General features: G+C 44.4%; 1 protein-coding gene across 10 annotated transcripts in view; it reads left to right on the forward strand.

Annotated features, from left to right (window-relative positions):
- MTSS1 (MTSS I-BAR domain containing 1) overlaps nt 1–22,654 on the forward strand; it is a 113,692-nt gene that overhangs the window by 70,646 nt on the left and 20,392 nt on the right. For 7 of the 10 annotated variants that reach the window (XM_065752145.1, XM_065752149.1, XM_065752151.1 and 4 more), the window contains exons 4-6: nt 12,145–12,229; nt 13,469–13,560; nt 15,222–15,296. In XM_065752145.1, the coding sequence (XP_065608217.1) occupies nt 12,145–12,229; nt 13,469–13,560; nt 15,222–15,296 (252 nt within the window). Of the gene's footprint in view, nt 1–12,144; nt 12,230–13,468; nt 13,561–15,221; nt 15,297–20,711; nt 20,724–22,654 lie in introns of all 10 variants that reach the window. The other 3 variants (XM_065752144.1, XM_065752147.1, XM_065752152.1) reach the window with 1 other exon arrangement.

A 22,654-nucleotide genomic window follows, 5' to 3' on the forward strand; every position in this document is an offset into this window, starting at 1 on the left:
GCAGGACTCCCCAGGCATCCTCATGGAAGATAGAATCTCCTTGAAAGACACCTTCTGCAAAAACGATCCTTTTACTTTCAGCAACTCCTGCCTTTTGGTATTACCTTTTCTTCCTTTTGCAAAAAAACACCAGTTAAACTTCAGAGGAAGTTGCATCGCGCTGCCTGATGTAACACACACACGGCTCTCAGTTGAGAAAATGTCCCTGGGGATCCTCGCTGTCCTCCTACCCACTGCAGTTGCTGACCTTACTCGTGAGAGCTGCCTGCAGGAATGAACAGGTCTTTGATGAGGAATTGCTGATGCTAATTTGTACCTGTTTCAGTCACCTTCTCGAGTGCTTTAGAACAGTGTAAGGCTTAATTTTGTTTTCATAGCAGGTATCTTGCCGTGTCTCTGGAGCAGAGTGCATTTCTTCATTATTTTATGCCTAGGTTTTCCTCTAACTCCACTACATTTTATCAAATCCGGTTAGCAGGTGAGGCACTCCTTGTGCATGAGTCTGTTTTTATTAACATCCTACAGTTCATCTCTCTGTGAAGTGTTACAAGCGCTTCTCATTTCCTCTGCTGTAGGATTTTACTACGTCTGGATAGTAGAATGACAGATGGCACAGAATCTATCCCACTCATACCACTGGTTCGTCCCGTGCTGCCCACTGGGGAACCTGTCTGTGGCTCTATCAGTGCCTGTCCTGCAGCCCTTTGGATCCTTTTAGAGGTGACCAGATTAATGAGACTAAGCACTTATTTTGGACAGATATTTTTTCTTAACGATAGAAACACTGCTTACATCAAGACCCAATTACACTGTCCTTACTTCTGTACCAAAAACCAGTTCTTTGGGGGCTATCTTTTTAATTGAGTCATTTATTTTACCTACTTTAAACAAACTGTTGTGAAATCTAGGCTAATGCCTCATGCCAGCAGCTGTATAACGGATTGCAGCTGGACACAGGAAACGTGTCGGTTAGTTCTGCTGAAGGCATGCCCTTGAGTTCGCTGGGGATGAGTGACAGCGCTGCTGCCTCAGAAGACAAATTGGGCGATGATCGCGCGAGTGCTGCATTGCAGTCATTGTGAGCGACGTCACGGGCGGGTGCTCCGGCAGCAGAGTGCTGGTGGGAGCCTGGGGACGGCAGCTCCAGTGCCTGTAGCAGCAGCTGTGCAGGGTGCGTGCTGCCCATCGGGTACCTTCTGCTGTCTGCACCTTGTTGGCTTTGGCGGCTGCTTGCAGTTCTTAACAGTGGTGTGAAAAGCTGAAAGTGCTAATGTCACTGCAGGGTTCTGATGTGGAGCTTTTTCAGTCCTCCTTTTTGTGTATATGTATGTTTAGACTTATACTGCGATTAGAGCTTTCACACCATTAGAACCTGTCTGCTTTAACTAGCAGCCGGTGCTGCCTTACCCAGAGGTAGATGGAAAATGCACAAGTAGCTATACTCCTCAGCACAAAGCGTGTTTTCTTTTGACGGCAAATAGTTCTGAACCATTTTTCCACAGATCAGCTGTCTTGGCAACCTGTAGATGTATTGGTGCTTGAAATAGGAATGGACTCTGATGAGAGCGTGAGGTGTGAGGAAATAAATCAGTAGCTGCTGTTGCATGGGAGGTGTGTTAAGGCGGATAACGTGTTGTGCTTGCCGGAGCATAGCTTCAGAAGCTGACCACATTAAAAATGAGCACATTAAAACAGAGGAAGATTGAAAGTCTTCCGTGTATCATGTGATTACGGTGCATTCACATTTGACCTGCTGCAGTACTGAAGTTTGTTCCCAGTTCAAGTGTTGGCTGTTGAGCATGGTTAAGTGGTCGGTGGGTGCTTGTATCTGATACAAGCTGTGCCTGTTCTGTACGTGATGTGAAAAACGTGTGTGCAGTTTTCAACTGTAGCTTTGAATTTACAAATGTTTGGCTCTGCCATGACCAGCAGGAGAACAGGCCCCAAAGACAGGAATGGGATTTCCTTTCCAACTGCTCTTGAGAGCACATGGCAAGTTGGCTTTCTGTTGGGTATTGCAAGGATTTTCTTCCCTGACTTGTCCAGCAAAGTGTTAAAAATGTGGAATTTCCCAAACTCCCTGTAACTGTGTGCAGATCAGTGTGCATGTTTACAGTTGTGAACAAACTGTGCCTCTTGCTGACCATTGTCAGAAGAGCTGGGTGACCTGGTGTCTTCTGCTTGGCATGGCAGAGCAGGGTGGAGGGAAGATAAACCTGTGTAACAATATCGTTGCAAATTGTGGAAATATAGGTTATGTGGTGCTAAATCAGGCTGGTCTCTGGAGGCAGCATTTAATAAATTCCTCATAGGAGGTGACCCTTTCTGAGCACTTTTCTCTAAACTTGTGATTTATATGCTAGTCCTGTGCATTGTGGTGCTTAACGCCTAGGTCAGAGATCCTTCATCCAGCCTTGACACTTCCTTTTGTTTTTAATAGATGCATTAATAACAATAGATCACAGCTGACTGTGTGTTGTAGGTGAGGGTTGATGAGGTCTGCTCAGAGGAACAAGGGAGCAGCAGAGCATATGAGAAGCTGGGGGCTGAGATGGATTTCCAGTATTAGTGGAGGTGGCAGACGACCAGCTGCATGCTTCTGTACTCTAGGGTAAATCAGCCTCACCTTAATGTGCTGTGAATTCATTTTTTTGAGATACTCAAAAGAAATGCAAAGAAACCTAAATGTGCATGGATGCATTATTAGAACAAGTTAGCACCTGGGCTGGCTGAGTTTTGCTGGTGAGTTTTAAGTGGTTTTGTGTCATTTTAATAATTCCACCAATTTTTTCTTTTTTCCAAATTGGGCTGTGATAGTGCTGTTCTATGCACTTAAGGTGGATGTTTGAATGCTTTTGGCTACAAAGCCTTTACTTTGATAGAGCACTCTCCACTTGAATTTACAGTTTTACATGAATGGAGCTGTGTCTGGGGAGCGTGGCTTCAGAACAGGTGCTTGGGAAATGTGGTTTTGGAATAAAACTATAAAGGTTGGAAAAGACCATTAAGATCCTCAAGTCCAACCATCAACCCATCCTCACCATGCTCTGAACCATGTCCCTCAGTGCCACATCTTCACGTTTCCTGAGCACCTCCAGGGACAGTGACCCCCCCACTTCCATGGGCAGCCTGTGCCAGTGCACTGCCACTCTTTCTGAGAAGCTGGTACAGTGAACTGTGGACTTCAGTAAGGAAAACACTGGGCAATGGGACTGTTCAGCAACTGAAAAAGGAGTCCTGGTGCATCCACCCCAGCGATGCTCAGTGTCCCCAGGAGCTGGGCGAGCCCCCCAGAGGCCTAATTGAAACTGCCCCACACTGAGCTGAATCCTGAGCTCCTTCCCAGCACTTTAATGTTTCTGTGTTTTTTTTCTTGCATGAGGTACTGCAAGGAAGGTCCACAAACGAAATTTGGCGGAGAACAGCAGAGGGCTGTGGACTTTCCTACAGTGTCTTTGCATGTTGTCTTTTCCATTGCCTCAAGCCTTGATTTCCTGAAGCTTCTTGCAAGTGCTTTTATGGAGGGTGATTTTCTCAACCTGATCCTTCTTGTGCATGTGTTCCAGGCCTGGTGTGTGTTGCACGTGTGCATTGCAGCAGGGAAGCACAGCAGAATGACATGCATCTGCTGTCCTTGGGTCAGGAACTTGTTTGCTAGAGCCCAGTGGGGCCTCTTTAGGAGAAGAAATACACTTGCTCTGTCCTCAGACAGAGATCAGCACAAGCTTGAGATTTGCATGCCAGTCAGTATTGCCAAGCATCTTGCTGCACACCGGAGTGCCGTGCTTGTAATGCTGTACGACTTCGCAGCTTCATTTGATCTTTTCTGTGCTTGTTTCTTTTTGTGCATCAAAGAACTCTGGAAGCTTTTCTCCTGCTGTACTCATCATGGTTTAAGCAGGCACACTTGAGGTTCAGCATGACAGCTTGGATTGTTTGGAAGGATTTGGGGGATAAGCAGTGGTTTGCCTGCAGAGCACACAAATCTGTGTGCTCACAGCAGCTGTAGTTGCAAGGAGCATGGCCCTGTGTTCATAAGTAAGTGGTCTCACCCAGCCTTCAGTGTGGCTGTGGTGTGGGGCTGGCACCACTGTTGCCAGGTACAGGAGGAAGTGCCAGTACGGAGTCTGAATTCCAAACTGTGACCTCAGACTTCTCTGTCTTTCTGAGCGTGTGTTTGTTGAGCTTATGGCCAAAAATGCAGAACTGTACTTCCTCTGACTTGAGATGACTCCCCTCGTTTCACTGCCTGTAACAGGTGGGATATTACACTTGGTTTTTTTTAGGCAAGATAAGTAATGTAATAGAAGGGCGTGACTGTGAGGGCAGAACTATCTGCATGAAGGTTGCTATGGTGGACAGCACAACTGTCTTTAAATGTGGCACTGGACAAATTGAGTCTTGGAGCAGTCTGGGTGATGGCAAACACCCATGTCCTGGGCTTTTGTCCTCCTGTTATCTGCCATTTGATTACAGTGGTAAGCAGCTCCTTCCTGGTCCTGCTGATTTGTCTCCTGTGTTTTAGAGGAAGTCTGGAAAGATGGTGCATTTCTAATCTCCTCTTCTACTAAGTTGTGCTGAAATGAATGTGGAGACTCTCAAAGTTGTGAGGGATAAAGTTGAGTCAGATGTATTTCTGACTGTATTTGGGACAATTGTAATAATGGCCTTTGAAGCACACAGGGCAGACTCCATGAGAAAGCACCAGAAGGAAGATTCAATGCCTTCAGATCGCCAGCCCTTACCTGCCAGCTAACATTGGATGCTGCTCGGAGCTGGCCTTGGTGGGAGGAAAGCAGCGCTAAACTGGAGCATGGGCTTCTGTGCTGGCTTGGATGTGCAGTGAGTCCTTTTGTCAGCTTTGTGTCAGTGAGACGTTACAGACTTTCTCTATAATTCCTGGGCTGATAATGTCTTAAGGTAGCTTGAAATGATTTTTGCCTCCCTATGTCGCTCCATGATCTTCCCCTCCATTCACCAAGGCTTGCTCTGCCGGAAGAAGTGGCAGCATGTAAAAATAGCACTGCCTTATTCTGCAGATCTGCTTGCTTTGGGGTTTCAATTAGATCTGCTGACTTGGATTTAAAAATAATTCTTCTGCTTTTTGCACCTGCTTGTGCTGGTTGTGCTTGATTTTGTGTTTTGGAGGCAGCAGCTGCTTGGGTGCAGCTGAAATCCTTGCTGGACTTTGATCAGCAGTGCAGGTGGGGAGAGACCTGAGAGAAGGGCTCTGGAGCTGAAGGTATTTGCTGGGCTGGAAAATGCTGCACTGCTGTTTTGCAAAGAGTAGAAGCACTTGCAGGCTTCCCACAGTCCCTGTGGAAGGTGCAGGTTGAGAGCTGAGCACAGTGCTAGGCGTGCAGTGGAATTGCACTTGGTGTTCCAGCCCATTTACTGTAAGTGTATTATCCCTTTCCCTCATTGAATGTTGCTGGCGTCTAATCAGATTACATTGCAGTTCATAGCGTTAGACAAAATAAAAGAGTTGCATTTCAGAACGTAGGGTTCTTGAATTACTGCCTTCTTCGTGCATTGGGCTGGCATTAAATGCTCATTTAGAATCAGATTCATGAAGGTACTGAGGTCAATGGCTTTGGTTGTCTAAATAGATTTCAGCTATCATCTTCTGACCATCTGGAACATGCAGTGAACATGTTCTTGGGTGCAGCAAGCAGCCCTGGATGGAGCCTTGCTTCAGACACAGCCTGGACTGACTGCTGGGATGGGCAGGGAGCACTCCAAAGCAGCACACAGCTGTGGCCTTGAGTTCTTCAGCAGCTTCAGGAATTCCCTTTTCATGATAAAGAGGCCTTCCTATTAGCTCACTATTTATTTTCTTGGTTTCTTTTAGGGGGGAGAGTGAGGTAGATGACTCACATTGCCTGCCTTCCTTAAGCCATCAGTGGTTGTAGTGCTGGGAAGAAAGCAGTTGGGTGTGCTCAGGTTAAGACTGTTAGACTTACAAGGCGATTTGTAGGGCTGTTCATAGAATGACTTCAGAGACACATTGAACTATCCGTTTGAAAAGAAATGGGGAAAATGTATGGACAGTAACAATGGGCAGAACTTAAATGTGACTGCGGGTGTTGATCAGACCCTGTCAGTTTTCCTTAAGGAGATTATTTGTACTCAAAAGGGTAAACGTAAATAATGGTCCTTGGAAAACACAAGTGTGGTATTTGCTGTCCTCAGCAAACCTCTTTCTAATGATGCTTTATTTTCATGGCATTAAAACCTTGATGTGGAAGTTTGTGTTGTAATAAAAACTAGCAATGAGCATCTAGCAGGGGAGATGTATTTCTTGCTAGAAATCTCTAGAAATAAGGGGCTACTGCCTGTGCTGGCAGCAATGCTTACGGAGGGGATTTGGGGGACAAACCACAGCAATACTCCTGACACAGGTGTGCTCTGTTCTCTCATTTTTGTTACTGGGAAGCTCTCCTGGATGGACTTGTGCTGCTCTCCACTGTGATGGCACAGTTCGGTGGGCAGTTTTGCTCCTTCAGAGTTTATGAATTGGTGACAGACCTGTAAGTTTCTCCAAATTGAAATCCATATCTTCTGCAGTAATTTGACATGAACCTTCCCAGCATCTTTCTATCCACCTGTGTGTGTGTGCGGTGCCCTGGTTAAAAGCAGAGGGCAACACCTGAGCTTCTCTGCATGCCCTGAAGGCTGACTAAACCCAAACTGTCCAAGGATGAGAGCAGGGCTGGTTCATGACTGTATTTAATGTGTCTCATGGACTGAGAGCAGCCCGTGTGTTGAACTCTGCGTGCATGAGTGGATTTCTGACCCTGTGTGTCTGATGGTAGCCTTGTGTTGGCTCCTGTGGGGCTGGGGCTTTGCCCTGTGCTCTGCTCGCAGAACAGCCAGGGTAAGCAGAAATGCTGCTGAGCAGAGGAGTAAGCTAGTTCACAAGAAGTCATAAGAGCTTCTGTGCACATTCTGTATCATACTGACTGACCATGGTCACGGGCTGTTATAAGGACTTCCTGAAGCTGCTGGTGCTGGAGCATTCCTTCTGCCTTTCCTTGTTCTGTACTGCCTGAAGTCTCTTCTTCCTCCTTTAAAGTCGATGCAAAAACAGTTTAAGGTCCTGCTAATCTCATCCATGAATGAATGCTACTGTCTTCTGCATGAGAGAAAATAAACCACCTCATGCATTTTCTGCTCGAGATCGTCTGCTCCATGGAGTTCTGTCTACTATGGCAAGTTCATGTCAGGCATCTATCAATGTTTTTCAGTTAGCTTACCCAAAAGGACTCTCAGCTGAAGTCTGTAAAGCATTCCAAGCAATCTGTTCCTTGTAATGTCATCAGAAGGCATGCACAGTGGTCTGGCAGAGTTGTTCCCTTTTATTAAATTTCATTAATCTAAAATACTGAGGTGACTTTGACCTTGAATCTGCCTTGGTGGATATAGCATTGCCTGAAAAATGGCAGAATTTAACCCTTTTTTGAAATACGTCAGGAAATGGTTTTTACCTGGTTCTGAGCAGGAATTTCCAGGGACTTTTCCAAGTGCTGCTCAGAGGGGCTTTTCACAGCTGTAGGAATAAGGATGTCCTGTTTTGTTTTCCTGGGTGGCCAGTGCTGAACAGCATCGCTTTGTTGTCTGCAGTTCTTGATGTGTTTTTCCAACACACAAGCATTACTTGGAAGCCACTGACTAAATGAAACATGAAGTGCTACCGTAACTCCAGTTTTCAGTTTCTGCCCCCTGTGCCAGTCACTTTTAGGCAAAAGCTGTCCTTTCTCCCAGCCTGCTCTGACACTCTGGCACCAATCCCTACATCCTTATGTATCATTGAGGCGTACACGTAAGCAGTTGTGTGGGATCAAGGTTCATGTTCTGTGCAGTCAGTGATGGAAACTGCTTGCTCTTCTAACGGCTTGGGTTTGGTTAAGGGTTGAGTAATGACCATTAGCTTCAGTGTCCTGCTGTTATCATCATAGCCTCCGTGTTCAGAGCTGTATTTAATAATCCAGCCTATGTTCAGCTCCTGCTTTAATCTTAATGGAAGCCTCTTCTGATAACTTTGAAGTTACAAAAGTATTACACCCATTTTTCATCATTCTCTCAATTTTGAGAAAGAGGGAAGTGGTGGCACGTTTGGGCTCTGCGCTTGGAGCTAAAGATGAGGTGGTCAGTAGGTCGGGGCCATGGAGACACTCCCTGACAGGCCGCCCTCACGCGAGCTCTGGGCCTGCTCGGAGTGAGGCAAGAGGAGCGAGATAAGAGCTCGATTGTAGGGATCTATTTGGAATGCTCAGAGTCTGTGCAGTCGTACAGCTGCACATTTCATCAAATAATCATTTCCTTGATCTATGATCATTATTAAGTAGAAACATAATGGCTCCAATAAAACAATTGAGTCTCTTCCCTGCAGTCTCTTCCTGTTGGCGCTCTGCAATGTTGAATGACAAGCAGGCGTCAAAGAAAATCATTTATGCCATTATAGTGGCCTCATTGTAGTGTCGTGGTCCACAGGCTTTCATTTAATTAGCTACAATGGAAAAGTTTTTTGGTCTTCCACAGGATTAGACAGGGGAGGGGAGAGCCAAAGCACATTTGCCTTGCAGAACCCCCACTTACTTATGAGAAACAAGTCTGATGTTATCACCCACTTTCTGATCAAATTTGGCAGGAGCATTTCATTAAGCCACTTTCTCTGAGTGGGAAATCTGATGAATATGGCTCTGATCTCCAGTTTCAAAGTATTACTTTACACGTTCCCAAGCATTGTTTGCCTTAATGGATGCATTATTGTTGTATGGTAGAGAAATAGGTAATTCATAGCTACATTTTATGAGCCTAAGGCACAGTAGTTTAACTTGCATAACTGCAGGGCAGTGTGCAGAGCTGGGTTCACCCACCCAGCATTGTCCTGGGTTGATGACAGATTTGTTAATCTGGGTTTTGCAGTTATCTTCAGGAAATCAGAGCTGCTGGGGAATGTCCCAACTTTCTGCCAGGGACGTGCCTGTAAGTAGGAGACACACAGGCAGTCCTTCCAGCCCTGGAGCTCTACTGCTTCTTTCAGATGCTCCTTTTGCCACTGAGTTATCATAGCACTGAAAAAATGAATTATCTCCTCATAGTTTGCTGCCTTGTCCTGCTTATTTCATGACACTGTCCTAGACTAAATGAGGAACTGGTCACTTCTGGAGCCAGTCTTTCTGAAAAGGTAAACCTTAAAAACATTCAGAGGCTGAAGCAAACTTCTTTTGGTTCTGGCACAGCCCACTGCAGTACACTTCTTCCTAAATTTTGAAAGCTCTTTTGTCTTGTACTTGTTTACTAAACTGTATATCTGCTATAAAAACTTGTGTGCATCATTGGTGCTTTGGTGCATCATTTGGTGCTTTTAAGCTTGGACACTACATTGTGCATGTTGGCAATCCTTCTGTCCTTGGAGTAAACCTCTGCTGTAATGTAGATTATTTATAGCATTTTCATTCTTTGTAGATGACAGAATTTGAAACAGTGAGGTAAAGTTGAAATAGTTTACTACACAGAGACAGAGCAATGTGGCTCAGGTGTGGGAGGCAGTGTGTGAGTGCTGTCCTTCCTCAGTCTGGGACTGGTTTTTAACTGGGGGTTGCTCGAAGCACTCCAAAGTGCAGTATGTGTTGGTGCATCTAAGGAGGTAAGATCTTTAAATGCTACTGCTTGGCCTTCAGAACCCTGCCAGAGCTGTACCTGTAATCTCTGGGCTGCTGCACCGTGGGGAGGTCTGGGGAGTAGTGGCTCCAGCCTCTGCTGACCCAAAGAATGTGCTTGAATTGAAAAGTCCCTTCCCTGTTCCCAAGGATCTATCTCCTGTACTTAATTAAACTTCCATAATATTATCTTTGTGGCTGGGCCAGGCTCTCAGCACCCTGATCTATGCTATAGACATCCCTGTTAATTGCAAGGGAATTGAACTAGATGACCTTTAAAGGTCCCTTCCAACTCAAAGGATTCTGTGATTCTGAATGGGAATTGGCCATGCAAAGCGTCCCAGTTGTGGCATCCCATGCTGAGCAGAGCCCCATTCCCCTTGCTGCAGCACGGAGCAGCCTGGTCTTGCTGCTCATCAGCTGCCTGCTGGAGGAATAGCAACAAAGCTGGCCACTGTCTGCACCAGACAGCACTGCAATTGTTGGGGTGACAGCCTGGATGCAGCCCTTAACGTGGTCCCATGACAGGAGGAGCACGGGCAAGGATGGGAAATCTCTGTAGGAGATGTGCCTTCTCTGCAAGCATCACTTGGGTAGTCTGTGGGTGATAGCATTTTTAACAAGCTCCTCTTCCAGCATATATAAACCAAGTCCTGCATTGCTGGTTTGCTGACCCTGCTGACCCTGTCCATCTTGCAGTGCTTGAATGGGTGTATATATATACATTGGTTACTTGTGTTTCAGTTAAAAATGTGTTACCTTGCAGTTTAATATTATTAGTAACTGACCCCCATTTCCTAGTCTCTAAAATATATGATATCTTTCCTGTTTATTATTCTAAAATGACTCTTCCTTTTTTTATATAGTGGGTCGAGGAAAGCAGTGTCAATTAACCATAGTCAATCTTTCAAATTAAAAGGCTTCAGCAAGTTCTTAAGAATGAATCTTCCTGCCTCCTGCTTGACCTTGATCGAGCATTGCTCTACCTATGGCCCTGGGAGTTTTGGGGTCATTTCTCAGCTCATTTTGCTCCATCTCTGTCGTTCTGCTCCATTAGCCTCTAAGTTCCATTGATGTGCCTGTGTCTCCAGAAGAATGCTTGTCTTTCAGGACAGAGATGCTTTTCTCATTGCAGACATTGTCCTGTGCCTCCAGTTGCTTTCTCTCTGTTTGTTCTTTCTCCATCTTCTGCGCTGCTTTTTGGGTACCAGAGTCTTTGTCAACTTGTGCTTTCTCATGCAGCATCCCTGGAAGGATGCAGGGCCAGGCTGGGGCAGCAAGCACTGTGAAAACACGAGTAACTGGACAAGTAGCAGTAGGTTTTCTGTTTTGCTTTTAAGACAATGGAAAATACCGAATAGCCACAATTAGTTCCAGTTACTGTCTTTGTTCCAGTGCCATTTTGTGGGCATGAGATTTAATTCAGTAAGAACGCAGGAAGATGGTAACTTATGTTTTCATGCTTTAAAAAAAAGAAATAAAAGGGTCAAAGTTACCAAGTTTCTGTCCTAGAAAAATATTTGTCACTGGTACCGTTTTTAGCAACAAATGGGCAAAACCTAAGAAAGATATTTTACTGTGTAATACAAGACTGGGTTTATTTTAAAAATCAGCTTAGACTTTCAAATAGGTGCTGCTGCCTTGACAGAGATCATTGCAGTTTGAAAAAACTTCTTACAGTTGCTGATGTTTGTGTCCTGAGAGCAGTAGATTTTGTTTGCAAATAGCAACTAAGCAGTTATCAAAACTAATGCTAACCAAGACAAAAAAATGCTGAATTGAATGTGCTCTTCAGAGTTGGCAGTACTGCTTTGAGTGGGAAATTGGGGGATGTGGACTTTTAAAAGGAAAAACTGTTGAGGAGGACTTGATAAAAATAATTAATTCTTGCTGTTGAGCTGTTGTCAGAAGCTGAGATGACTGAGGGCGTAGAATAAATAGTGCCATCTTCTGGTGATGTGATGGAAAAATGTGGGATCTGAGATGGTAGGTGTGTGACATGCTAGGAGTTGGGTCCATGATAGGTGAGAGAATTTGTAGGACTGGTTACATTTTCTCTTGGGTCTGAGGGGTATGACAAAACTGGATCGAGTCCTCTGAGTTTATCTCCAATATGTGGAATGGTGCTAAAATATTCCACCTTGCTGTGTGTGCCCACTTTGTTGACAGCATAGCATCTCAATCCCTTCTATTATTATTCTGCCAAAGAGTAACCCCCAATGGCACAAAAAGCTGTTGGGAAAAACTGCTTTAATCTTGCTTAACTGTTTAGATCAGGTCTCTGAATGAACAAAAATGAATCTCTTCTTGAGGTAGTAAACACCCTTCAGGACTGCCTGGCCAATGCAGCCAGGTTGATTTTATAGCTATTACAAATCTGTTTTTCAGTTGCTGTGGAAGAGTCAGCATGTGCTGGCATGGCTGCATCGCAGGGAGGATTTGCATCACTGTCTCACCTTCCTTGTGTTTTGTTTTTCAGGTGGCACCAGAGAAATTGGCTCAGCTCTAACCAGGATGTGCATGAGGCACAGGAGTATAGAGTCCAAACTCCGACAGTTCTCCAGGTGAGTGGCTGTTCACCTGGCCCAGAGCTCCACGTTCCACTTCCTTTGGTCTCAGTGCAGTGCAAGCATCCCTTTCAGCAGGGAGCACAAAAAGCTGTGCACCAGCATTGGCACTCCAGCTGGTCTCTGCTCCCATCACTGAGAGCAGCATGTATTTTCTCTCCCTCAGTGCACTAGGTGTTGAAAAAGCTGGGAAAGGCAGGATGTCACTGCATGTTCTGTGGGCTGTGCTGTGAGTGCTGCCAGTTCCCACTGCTGCTCGCTGCTGATCTGGTGGCTGCTGGTGTGACCAACCGGTCTTTGTTTCTGATCTTTAAACTTTGTCACTAGGTTTTGAAGAAGCCACAAATGTGCTGCTTCCCTGAGAGCACAGAAGGTTTGCTGCCAAGAAAGAAACTTTCATCAGACAAATGTAGAAAAGGCAAATTTCCTAATTCCCTTTTTGCAGTTAGACTGTAGAGGTAACAGAAGAGGATTAAGTCACCTGTGAGCTGGGCTGTACACAGACAACCTACTTCTGTAGCCGAGAGCAGTTTGCACACGTGCCCTTTTAACCAGAGACTTAAAAAGACATATTTGACCTGATGTGAACTAAAATGCTGCTTTGCCATTTGCCCGATGACTAGGAATGGAATTTCCTTATAAAGTAAAAATATTTATGAAATTGGCTGAGGAGAGAACTTTTGTCTCCAGTTACCCTGGAGTTAGCTACTTAAATAGTTCGATCCCGATGTGATTAGGTAGGGGAGCATTGCTAGTGCTGTACAGTGGCTCTGCTGAAGCACATGGGTGGACAGCATTTTGTTTCCTTCTGCAGCTGCTCTTGTTTTCTTGTGCATATACACACGTGCTATTTGATTTTACTGTCATCATGGCTGCATTAAACTTCTCGGAGTTGGGGGTATCCATTCAGACTGCATTGTTTGTAACAGATGAGCAGCATCTAACTGTTTCCATTGCCCCTGTTTCAGATTGACTACTCTTAATTTAAGCTGTGTTCCTCATTGTCCTGAACGTTCTGCACAGTAATTTGGGTTATCTTATGGTGTGGATTCTTTTTAATTCAGTCCTTTTGCTTTCCCCAGCTTAAACATTTTTATGTTCTGGTATTTACATTGTGACTCTGGTAGCTGTCACAGCAAAAAGTAAAAATACTCCAGTATTGACCTTGGCTGTCTCTATAAGAATAGGGGCATCTGCAGGATTTGATTGCTCTTTGTGTTTTTTCAACAAAATTAGTGCTTTAATTGACTGTCTGATAAACCCACTTCAAGAACAGATGGAAGAGTGGAAGAAAGTGGCCAATCAACTGGATAAAGACCATGCAAAAGGTAGTTACAGAGGAAGAATTCTTTAATAGGAATAAGATTGTAATACCAGTTTTTCCCCTCTCCTTTTATGTTTGCAGTGGGAAAGTGAATGATGTGCTTAGATATGTATAGCAGCTTTTCTTTCTAAAACATTCCCTCCCAAAGTGCCTAACCAATTTTAACCCTTGTGTATACATTTTGACATTTAATTTTCCAGGACTGCAAAGGATGGGTTGTTTTTTTTTTACCCTGGTAAGCATTCGCTAGGTTTAACTCTGCTAGCCCACTCCTGCTGCACATTGTCCAATAGTGCTGAGGACTGGGGATGCCACGTCTATCTCTCTGGAGCCCTGGGGTGTCATTAAAAGCTAACTGTAAGATCATGTTACGTCTCAGCTGTAGCCCTGTAAAACTTTCAGCATCATTACTTTTTATCTGCTGCAATCCAGAAATGGGAACCCAGGGAAATGGAAAGCTGTGCCATTGGACGTGAGGTGCTCAGAACTACAGTGCTGGGGACCACTCCAAAGGCTTTCCTGGGGGAATGAGCAGGAAGTTGTGGTATATTGTACAGCAGGAGTGTGTTGGTAGACACTTTTGGCTTTGCAAAACTTGTACCAGGGAATGATGGCCCTCTAACGAAGTTCTGAGAGCAGGTTACAGGTTGCAGTCTTGAAAACAAAAGAGTTTTACTATGCCTTAAGGAAGCAGCATCACCATGTTTTGTCACAGGGACAGAACTGATGGGAGGGAGCGTGCTCAGCCTTAGAAGAGAATTTATTTCTTGCCCCACTCTTACTGTGGTTAAATAAAAGCAGTTATATTAGTAGCACTTCAAGAAATCCCTAGCTTGTGCTCCAGAGCATTGAGGAGGGAGTGAGTAGGAGGGAAGAATCACTTCAGATCCTACAAGTAGGGGTGACTCATCAAAGCAGGAGTGAGACTGGGGGTTAGTATGTAGACTTGGGTGCTGGGGGTGCAGTTGGAACCTGTGAAGTTCCTTTACCTACGTATTTTTCCACCCATAGATGAGTAGTAGCATTGGCCACTTCTGTTAGAATGTGTTTGTGCATACATGCATACATTTATCTTTCTATTTTTTAAGTATCAGTTCTCATATCTGGTACTTTTAGTTGGCCTGGACTAGCGGTGGAATATTTTCTTCTGGGATTTTAATTCTCCCAGGGTTTGCAGCTCATCTGAAAATGAGGACAGCAGCAGTGTGCTCTACATCATGAGGAAGAGCTGGCAGTGACCCTTCCTCGGGCCAAGTTTTAGCACCTTCTCCCTCTGCCTTTCATGCTGGGTAGTGACCATAAGATATTTTCTGCCTTGCCCTTTCTGGATACTTGTTTTTGAACACAGATGTTTTGAGAAACTTGTCATCTCTGTTTTCCATTCCTGAGAGAGAATGAGTGTCTGAAAAGCGCTCTAATTTTGTACTGTGTTCTCAGTTGTTATTTCTGTAAAGGTTTTGTTTGTTTGAGGAAGATCTGGTATGTGAATGTGCACACACCCTAAAATGTTATATTAAGCCAAACATACAGGCACTGCAGAATGCAAGTTTTGATTAAAAGCAGCTATCCTCTTGAAATTTGTGATCTGATATAAATACAGCCTTTTCTGAGAAAAGCATCCATTTTAACATCAAATATGTTGATACAGAGACTGTGTTTTTCTAGAGTACAAAAAAGCCCGCCAAGAGATAAAAAAGAAATCATCCGATACACTGAAGCTACAGAAGAAAGCAAAGAAAGGTAACTTGCTCTATACGTGTACTGTTAACCTCTGTGCTGTGCTCATCGACAAGGACTGAGCAGCAGTAGGACTCTGTTGTAATAATGCAGTCCTCTGTAATGTATTCCTGATATACTTGAACACCAGGGTACAATTACTATGTGTCATTTAAATCATATTCTGAAACTGTTCTCTACTGTTCTTACACAAAAGCCTTAAACCTGTTTGTACAGAGTCAGTCATAATTTAAAAGAGAGCTCTTGCTGCAGACTTACTCCAGTTAAGAGCACTGACGTTGGAACGTGACTTGTGCAGATACCTGTAACATTTTCTGGGATCTTTTGGAATAATATGAAATGACATTATGTAAATGTTCTGTAGCTATTAACATTTCTTATCCTTTCCACCACCTTTATTTTTTTTTTTTAGCAGCCTATAATCTCCTAAATCTTGCATTATTCCTCAGAGTGTGAGAAGGTGGTACGGGCTGTTGTCGGGGGGGCACTTGGCAATCACAGAAAACTAAAGATGAGTAAGAAAGGAAAGGGAGTTCTCCACAAAAGCAATCTGTCTTAGCTGAGTCTCCTGCTCCTATCGCTCTCTCATCACCATCTTGCCATAGGAGTTACATCATCACGTTAGCTGAAACATACATCACCTCGATACCTGCAGCGCTGCCGTGGCTGAAGGCTTCACTTAGCAAAGTGCAAACCCCACCAGGCTTGGTAAAAATAATGTGGAGCTCATGCAGAAGCAGGCTTTCTCATTCCCCTTCCTGGCACCAGGAAGGCAGTTTGCTTTGAACAGCTCTCAGCCTGCAGGTTGCAACTTGTGCAAACCCTCCCACCTGAGAACTGCCAGCAGAGATGAGCAAAGCAAATACTGGGTGGGAGTTCCTTGAACCTATTCAGTCATGTGAGCTCAGGTCTTTTGATGCATTATCCAGAGTAAGTGAGCTGTCTCTAACTGTCCTTAGGTGAGTCAGTAGTTATGCTAGCAGGGAGCCACAAAACTGGAAAACCCTTGAGTTTTAGCTGTCTGGGTAGAGGGAGGAGGGGAGAGTTGGAAGCCAGAACATACCTCAGTAGGCTCAGTGTGTCCATTTGTCTATAGAAAAGTTCAGTGGTCTAAATCAGACCGGTCATCTTCAGGAGGATGTGATTTTCATGGTTTTATTTTTGTGTGATGTGTAAACTTGTTTCTTGTTTTGTGTGCGGAATTGTCTTGACTGCAGATCCACAGCTCTAAGAGGGTCTGTGATATTCCTTCCCTTTCTTTTCCATTCTTTTCCTTTCTTTACCCTGTTGTAGTTTCATCACTTGTTGCCCCTGTGTGGCAGGAGCCTCAACACGTGGCAGGTGAGAACTGGGAAAAGTATGCCTCCGATCTGGGGAGAAGGAACTGTTTTTGAACCTGTTCCATGAACTGACAGTTCCTAGCTTCGTCCCCTTTTTAGCCTACTTAGTAGAGTAAAGCTGTCTGCATTCTTGGAGAAGGAAACAGCACTTTCTGGGTTCCTGTGTCCTTCCAGATATGTGTGCTGTGTCTGGTGAAGAGGAGGTCAGCACACAAGTGTCTTGTCCTCCTTCAGAATTAAATATTTTTGAGCAGGGAGTAGAACAGCCCTCATTTTGCTGTCACTTTTATAGCAGCCATGCTATGATTGAAGTGCCTGTTTGTTTAAATGTCAGTCTTTGGTTTAATTTTCCTATGTTATGAAATGCTGTTGATGTTTTATTTCTGTCTGTATTTCTGTGCTGTACTCCTTGGAACTGCTGTCCCACGTGTGGTGTTTTGGTCCACATCGCCAGCCTGGTGGGGCTGAGGCTGGGTTAGAGCTGGTCATAGGTGACAGCATATGGGGAAGATAGAAGCAAAGGAGGCTCCCAGGTAGCCAGTGCAAAGGCAAGGAGGATCTGCCATAATCCTGGGAAGTTGCAAGTTGTTGTGGCTGTTCTCATGGCCCCAAGGAGGAGAGAAGATGAGAGATGTGAGGGTTCACAGGGATGTGACAGGGCCCCAACCTGCCAACCCACAGGCTCCCTGCACAGCTGAGTATAGAAGAAAGACCAAAAAGTTAAGCATGTTTTCCCATTTTTGCCTTTTCAATCCCTCCCCTGAAGGAATATGATACTGGTCTGAGTGCATTGTGAAATTTGTTGTGAAAACTGTGTGTGTCCCCTACCCTGGCAGGTCTGTTCAGTGTGCTGAGGTGTGGAACATGTTGCTCCTGCTGCCATGGAGGCACAGATAGTCAAGAAGGGGTTTATTTATGAAGTGATGAAGCTGTAGCAGTTTGTTCTAGGTAACAAACGAAGTTTAAACTATGTGAAGGGGAACCCTCAGGTGAAACTGTCTTGGCAACTGCATGGCTCAGTGTGTGGATGTCCTCTTTGCTGGTAGCTCTGCTGCTCAGACTTCGTTGTTCTCTTTTTCCTCAGTTAGGACCTGTCCCTTTCTTTTTTTTTTGTGGAGTCACTGACTCACCTATGGGAACTCTTAAAACAACAAATTCATTCCCTTCCCAGTGCTTGGAAGAGTATTTTTGAGTACTTTGTGATTGTGGGCAAGTGAGATGTTTGCTGAATTTTGGATTTGCTTAAAATACTGTGCATGCTGCTAAAAAAGGTCTTGGAGGCTTTTTCTCCTGTGACTGGATGCAGAAAGGGTTCTCTTCTGCTCTGGGCAGCTAAAGATGTAGGAGCTCAGATATAACCCTGTGCTTTCCTCATTCATGTTGTGGGATCAGTGTCCTTTCCCTGCAGTCTCCCTCCCATAGCTGAGTACTGCTGCATGTGTAGAGCTTTTCCTTGTCCTTGCCTGCATCCTAAGGATCTGTGGGAGAGGACCCGGGCAGCATGGCTTGTCCTAGCAGGAGCTCTGTGGGTTTGACACCTTGGCAGGAAGGGGCTGAGTGCATTTGGGTTTGCCTGCTCTCTGGCTTCTGCATGGTCTCTCTGTTCTGGTTCCATGCAGCCAAGTTGAATTCAGGCCTGGGCTTTAAGAGCATTTATTAGAAATTATCTTTGCTCAGCAGTTGTGTTGATTGCAGTAAAGGTGTTTCCAAAGCATGATGTGATGAGGAAAACACCAAGCTTTCCAGACGAAACAAAGTGATGTTGGGTTCGCTGTTGGAGGATACCTGATACAATGACAAATCTGTGTGTAAATTTAGGTCTTGGCAGGGCTAATTTTCATTCTTTTTGTTGTCTTTGAAAGAGAAAGAAAACCTTATGTAGTCTGAATAGGCTCCTGGTGCACCCTGCCAGGTTCCTGCAGTCCATGCAGGTGTCATGGTGCTCCCCACAGTGCATCCTTTCCTTCCCAAGGCAGTGCAGCCCTTTGAGCCTGTTGCCCACCCCAACACAGAAATCGTCTCTTGTCTAAACAGCCGAATCTACACCGCATGTGGAACTGCATACATTTCTTAATTTGCTCTTTATTTTCAGGCAAACATTGGACAGCAGAAGTCAGCCCAGCTAACCTGAGTCAGCAGAATAATTATGTATATATTTGCAATAAATTCCATGTTTAGGTTTCTGCTGAGTCGAGGCCTCAGAAGTGGATGCATAGCAGCTAGAAGCTGTTGAAGCTATGTTGAATTCAGAGGAGAGAGAGCAGCTGTGGCTCTGCATGTAACCATTTTGGAAGGTTAACAAAATGCATGATTTCTAGTTTCTTTTTTTGAAAAAAGTGTCTAGCTCAAATGGATAACTGAAAATACAACAAATGCATGGGTAAAATCTAGAGTGCATGTTGGCTTTGTTCTCTGTATTTCTTTCACCTTGGACAAGAGTGATTAATTGGACAGGTTTCACTTGTTCTGGTAGGTTTCATTTTCAGGTTCTTCACATCACCCTGTTTGCAAGCTTAGAGGAAAATGTTTAAAACCAAGGGGATTTTTGAAAAGGAATTATATAAAACGAATAACAGTAAAATAACAAGGTTAATATAACACATACGAAGGTAAAGACTGAGTTTTGTCTCTAAATTACAGTACAGCACTACCTTGTGTCCTGTCAGTGTTGACTATCCAAAGCAACAGCTGTACTTCTGAGTTATTCAGCAGCTTGTGAAAGTATTCTTACCAGAGCTGTAATGAAATTTAGAGAGTAGAAGATGGTTATTAATGTAATACTGTCAAAACTGCTTTTTCTTCTTGCCCCTCCCTGTTAGCAAAGGTGGCGTGTTTGTGCTGTTAGTCTTTGCAGCTGTTTTTGTGTCACATTCTGATCTTTGTAATGTTGTTGTGCTGTTCTCAAGGATGATTGTGCAAACTCTATGACTCTTTACTAAAAACCATGAAGCTCTTCAACATAACTGAGGAGCATCTCAGTTGCTAGAGCAAACACTGGCTTTCCCATGAGAGCGCCTTGCACTCTGTCCGCATTACACTTAGCCTTTGTGGTGCAGTCCCCTAGGGAGGGAGTGCCCCAGAGCTGACCCTGTTTCCCCTGGGACATGGCCTTATTTCCTTCAGCTGGTGGAGTGCCTGCAGTGAGAGCAGGAGGACAGCTAGCAGGTACTGTGGGGTCGGTAAGATGGTGCTCAGGAGAGAAAACAGTGAGCAAACTCTCCTTATTGTTGCATTGAAAGAAACTGTGTGTGGATGAGGTCATTGTGCCTGAAGGGGTTTTCTGTTTGTTTGCTTCTACTCCCTTGCCTCCCCCAGTCTTACAGTGTAAACTCCACTTAGTAAAAATGCAATGAAGACGTGTTGGACATGAAGAGAAATCAGCGTCCAGAGTTGTTTCTTTGGCTCTTTATTTTCATTCCTGGAGTTTCAAATGCCACTTGACAGTTCCCATCTTTCTGACAGCAGGCCAGGCTTATTGCAAAACTTTGTATATATCCTTCATTCATTTAAATTGTATTACGCTTAATCTTTTTGATGTTCATCCACATTGCATCAGCAATTCGTTTTTCATTTCATTAACAATCTATGAACGTAATTGCTGTAGAGAACATCAAGAAGTGCTGTGGTGACTGCTGCAGCAGCACCTCAAGTCGTGCAAGTTGCCAGGCTCTGCGTGAGGGTTTGTGCTTTGCTCCCCTTTGTGGCCTGACCAGTGTTTGACAGCTGCCTGTGTTGCACCCTTCTGCTAAAGCACAGGTTGCCATGTTCTCACCCAAGGAATCTGCAAGCTAAGCAAAGTTCCTAAATTGAATTAAATCTCTTGAAATAAAACCGTACAATAAATAACTGGGAGTTTAATTTACTAGAGCTCATCAGGAAGCAAACCTAATGCTTTTCTCTTTATCAGCAACGGAAGAAGTCAAAATAGACTAGCCCAAACCGCTCACTCTCTTGTCATGGAGCTGATGGTAATGTCTGAACTCTAGGATTGCTGGTATACCAGTTTGACTTTTTTTATTTTCCTCTCTGTGTCAATTTTGTGTCCTGCAATTTCTCACCATGCGCACCTGCCTGACAGCTGAGGCTCTGGGTAAGTCTGTGCCATGCTGTAACCCTGGTGGCTGGTTTATTGTAGCCCTTGCTGTGGCCTCTTTATGGTGTCTGGTCTCCACTAACTGCCTAGACTTTAATTTCTGATGAAATTAAAATACTGCCTAATCTTAACAACCAAACCTTCTTTTGATTTGTTTCTTCTTTTGGCATTTAATTGGAACGCTGTAAAAGAAGACAATCAGAAAGGGGTTATCAAGTCATATCATAGTTGTGAGAGAAGTCAAATGCAATAGACGTGTCATCAAGGTCATGTTCAAATAATTGAATATCTTGTTGCTAATATGACTTTTAAAGTCTAGAGCTTGAAGTCCTTACTGTTGGTATTTTTTTTTGTAAACCTGTGATCCAAGTTCCCCATTTTTTCCCAAGAATCGCATGCACCTTTCTTAACTGATAAGACAAGAAATGACATAAAACTTTGTGCTAAGGAAGGGGTGGAAATCAGCCTCACAATTGTTTCCTCCTCTGCTGCTTGATCACATCTCAAATCTGTTTACGTTGGAGTGCTGTTTCTGTTTTTGTATTGCAAATTTAATGTGGTTGCCTTGAGATTCTGTTGCAAATGAAACCTGGTGCTTCTGAGTCTGGGAGATGAAAGTCGTACCTCCACTTGAAGGCATAATGATATTTAACACTGCCCTTTGAGAAGCCTGGCTTGATTTGATCAGGAAACTCAACCGAGATGACTCCGTGGGCTTCTGGAGCTGGGCACTGCTGCCTGCTGCTTGCACCCTCCCTTGAAACTGCACGTTGTGTTTTCCCTGGTTTGTAATTCAGCCTGCAAGTTTCCTTTAGTAACTTGGAACTTCTCCTTGAAGGTACCACTTAGCACTTTTGAACACTAGCAGCTTATTGGGAGCTTCAGTACCCACCAGAGAGATTTGGTTGCTCTGGATCTAACTGCAGCAGTGGGGTTTTCCACCTTTCTGCATAAGGATGCAGAATTCTTACGCTTGCAGTCTAGATCCCAGTTAGTGTACATGTGGGGCTTACTGTGCAGGAGTTACAGGGGTTGTTCTGCCTGGCAGATGAAGTAGGTATGCTCCTGTGATGTGGGAATGAATGATTCGTGCCTGTTCTGGTTTGCAGTGGTACAGATGCACCCAGCACTTTGTGGTGTAGTATAAATCCTGACACCCTGCACAATGTCCTTTCTGAATATTGAGGTTCTCTGCAGACACCTGGAAAATGCAGTCTTTAAAGTGAGAACGTAGAAAATAATAATGGCACCAGGATTATACTGAAGTTCTTTTTCAAACAGGAGTTGTTAAAGAAGCTGTGGTTGGCACACATCACTAAAACTGATCCTTTAAAGCACGTCGCTCCCTTACAGCTCTTGCACATTGTACTGATGATGAGAAGCAGCTGCTCTGACAGTAACATATTAAGACTGCCCTTGGAGCAACGGTGGATCCCTGTTAATAATGACAGGAAGCAGTTCAGTCTCCACAGCTCAGTGGCTGTTAGTTACCTGTGTCAAGCCTTGAGTCATGGTGCTTTCCTTCCTGGCAGGATGGAAGTCAGTCCTCAACTTCTGGTCCTGCGTTTCCTTACCTCTCTGCAACTCCCATTTGAGAGAGGGGGAATGTGAATTTCTCCTCCCTTTTCAGACTGTTGACTCGTGCTGAATGCACGTGGGTGCATTCTGCAGAGCCCTCCTGCCATCAGCTCATTTCTAGCTGGCTGCAGATCAGACCTGTCACTACACTTGACGTTTTGACCGTTTTGTAATGCTGATTGGTTTTGGTGAGTCATTCCAACCTGTCTCCAGGAGGTTGGCCACCTCATTTCAGGTGCACCTTTCCTGCTGCAGAGTGATGACATTGCTCTGGAGCTGTTTTCTGTCATTATGGTGATTGTATTGGTTTGGGAATGTTTCCAGATGGGTAACCTTAAAGGCCATTGAAT

Source organism: Cyrtonyx montezumae, unplaced genomic scaffold (genome assembly GCF_038088225.1).
Source record: "Cyrtonyx montezumae isolate F1298 unplaced genomic scaffold, pur_monq_1.0 scaffold_8, whole genome shotgun sequence".
NCBI classification, from domain to species: Eukaryota; Metazoa; Chordata; class Aves; order Galliformes; family Odontophoridae; genus Cyrtonyx; species Cyrtonyx montezumae.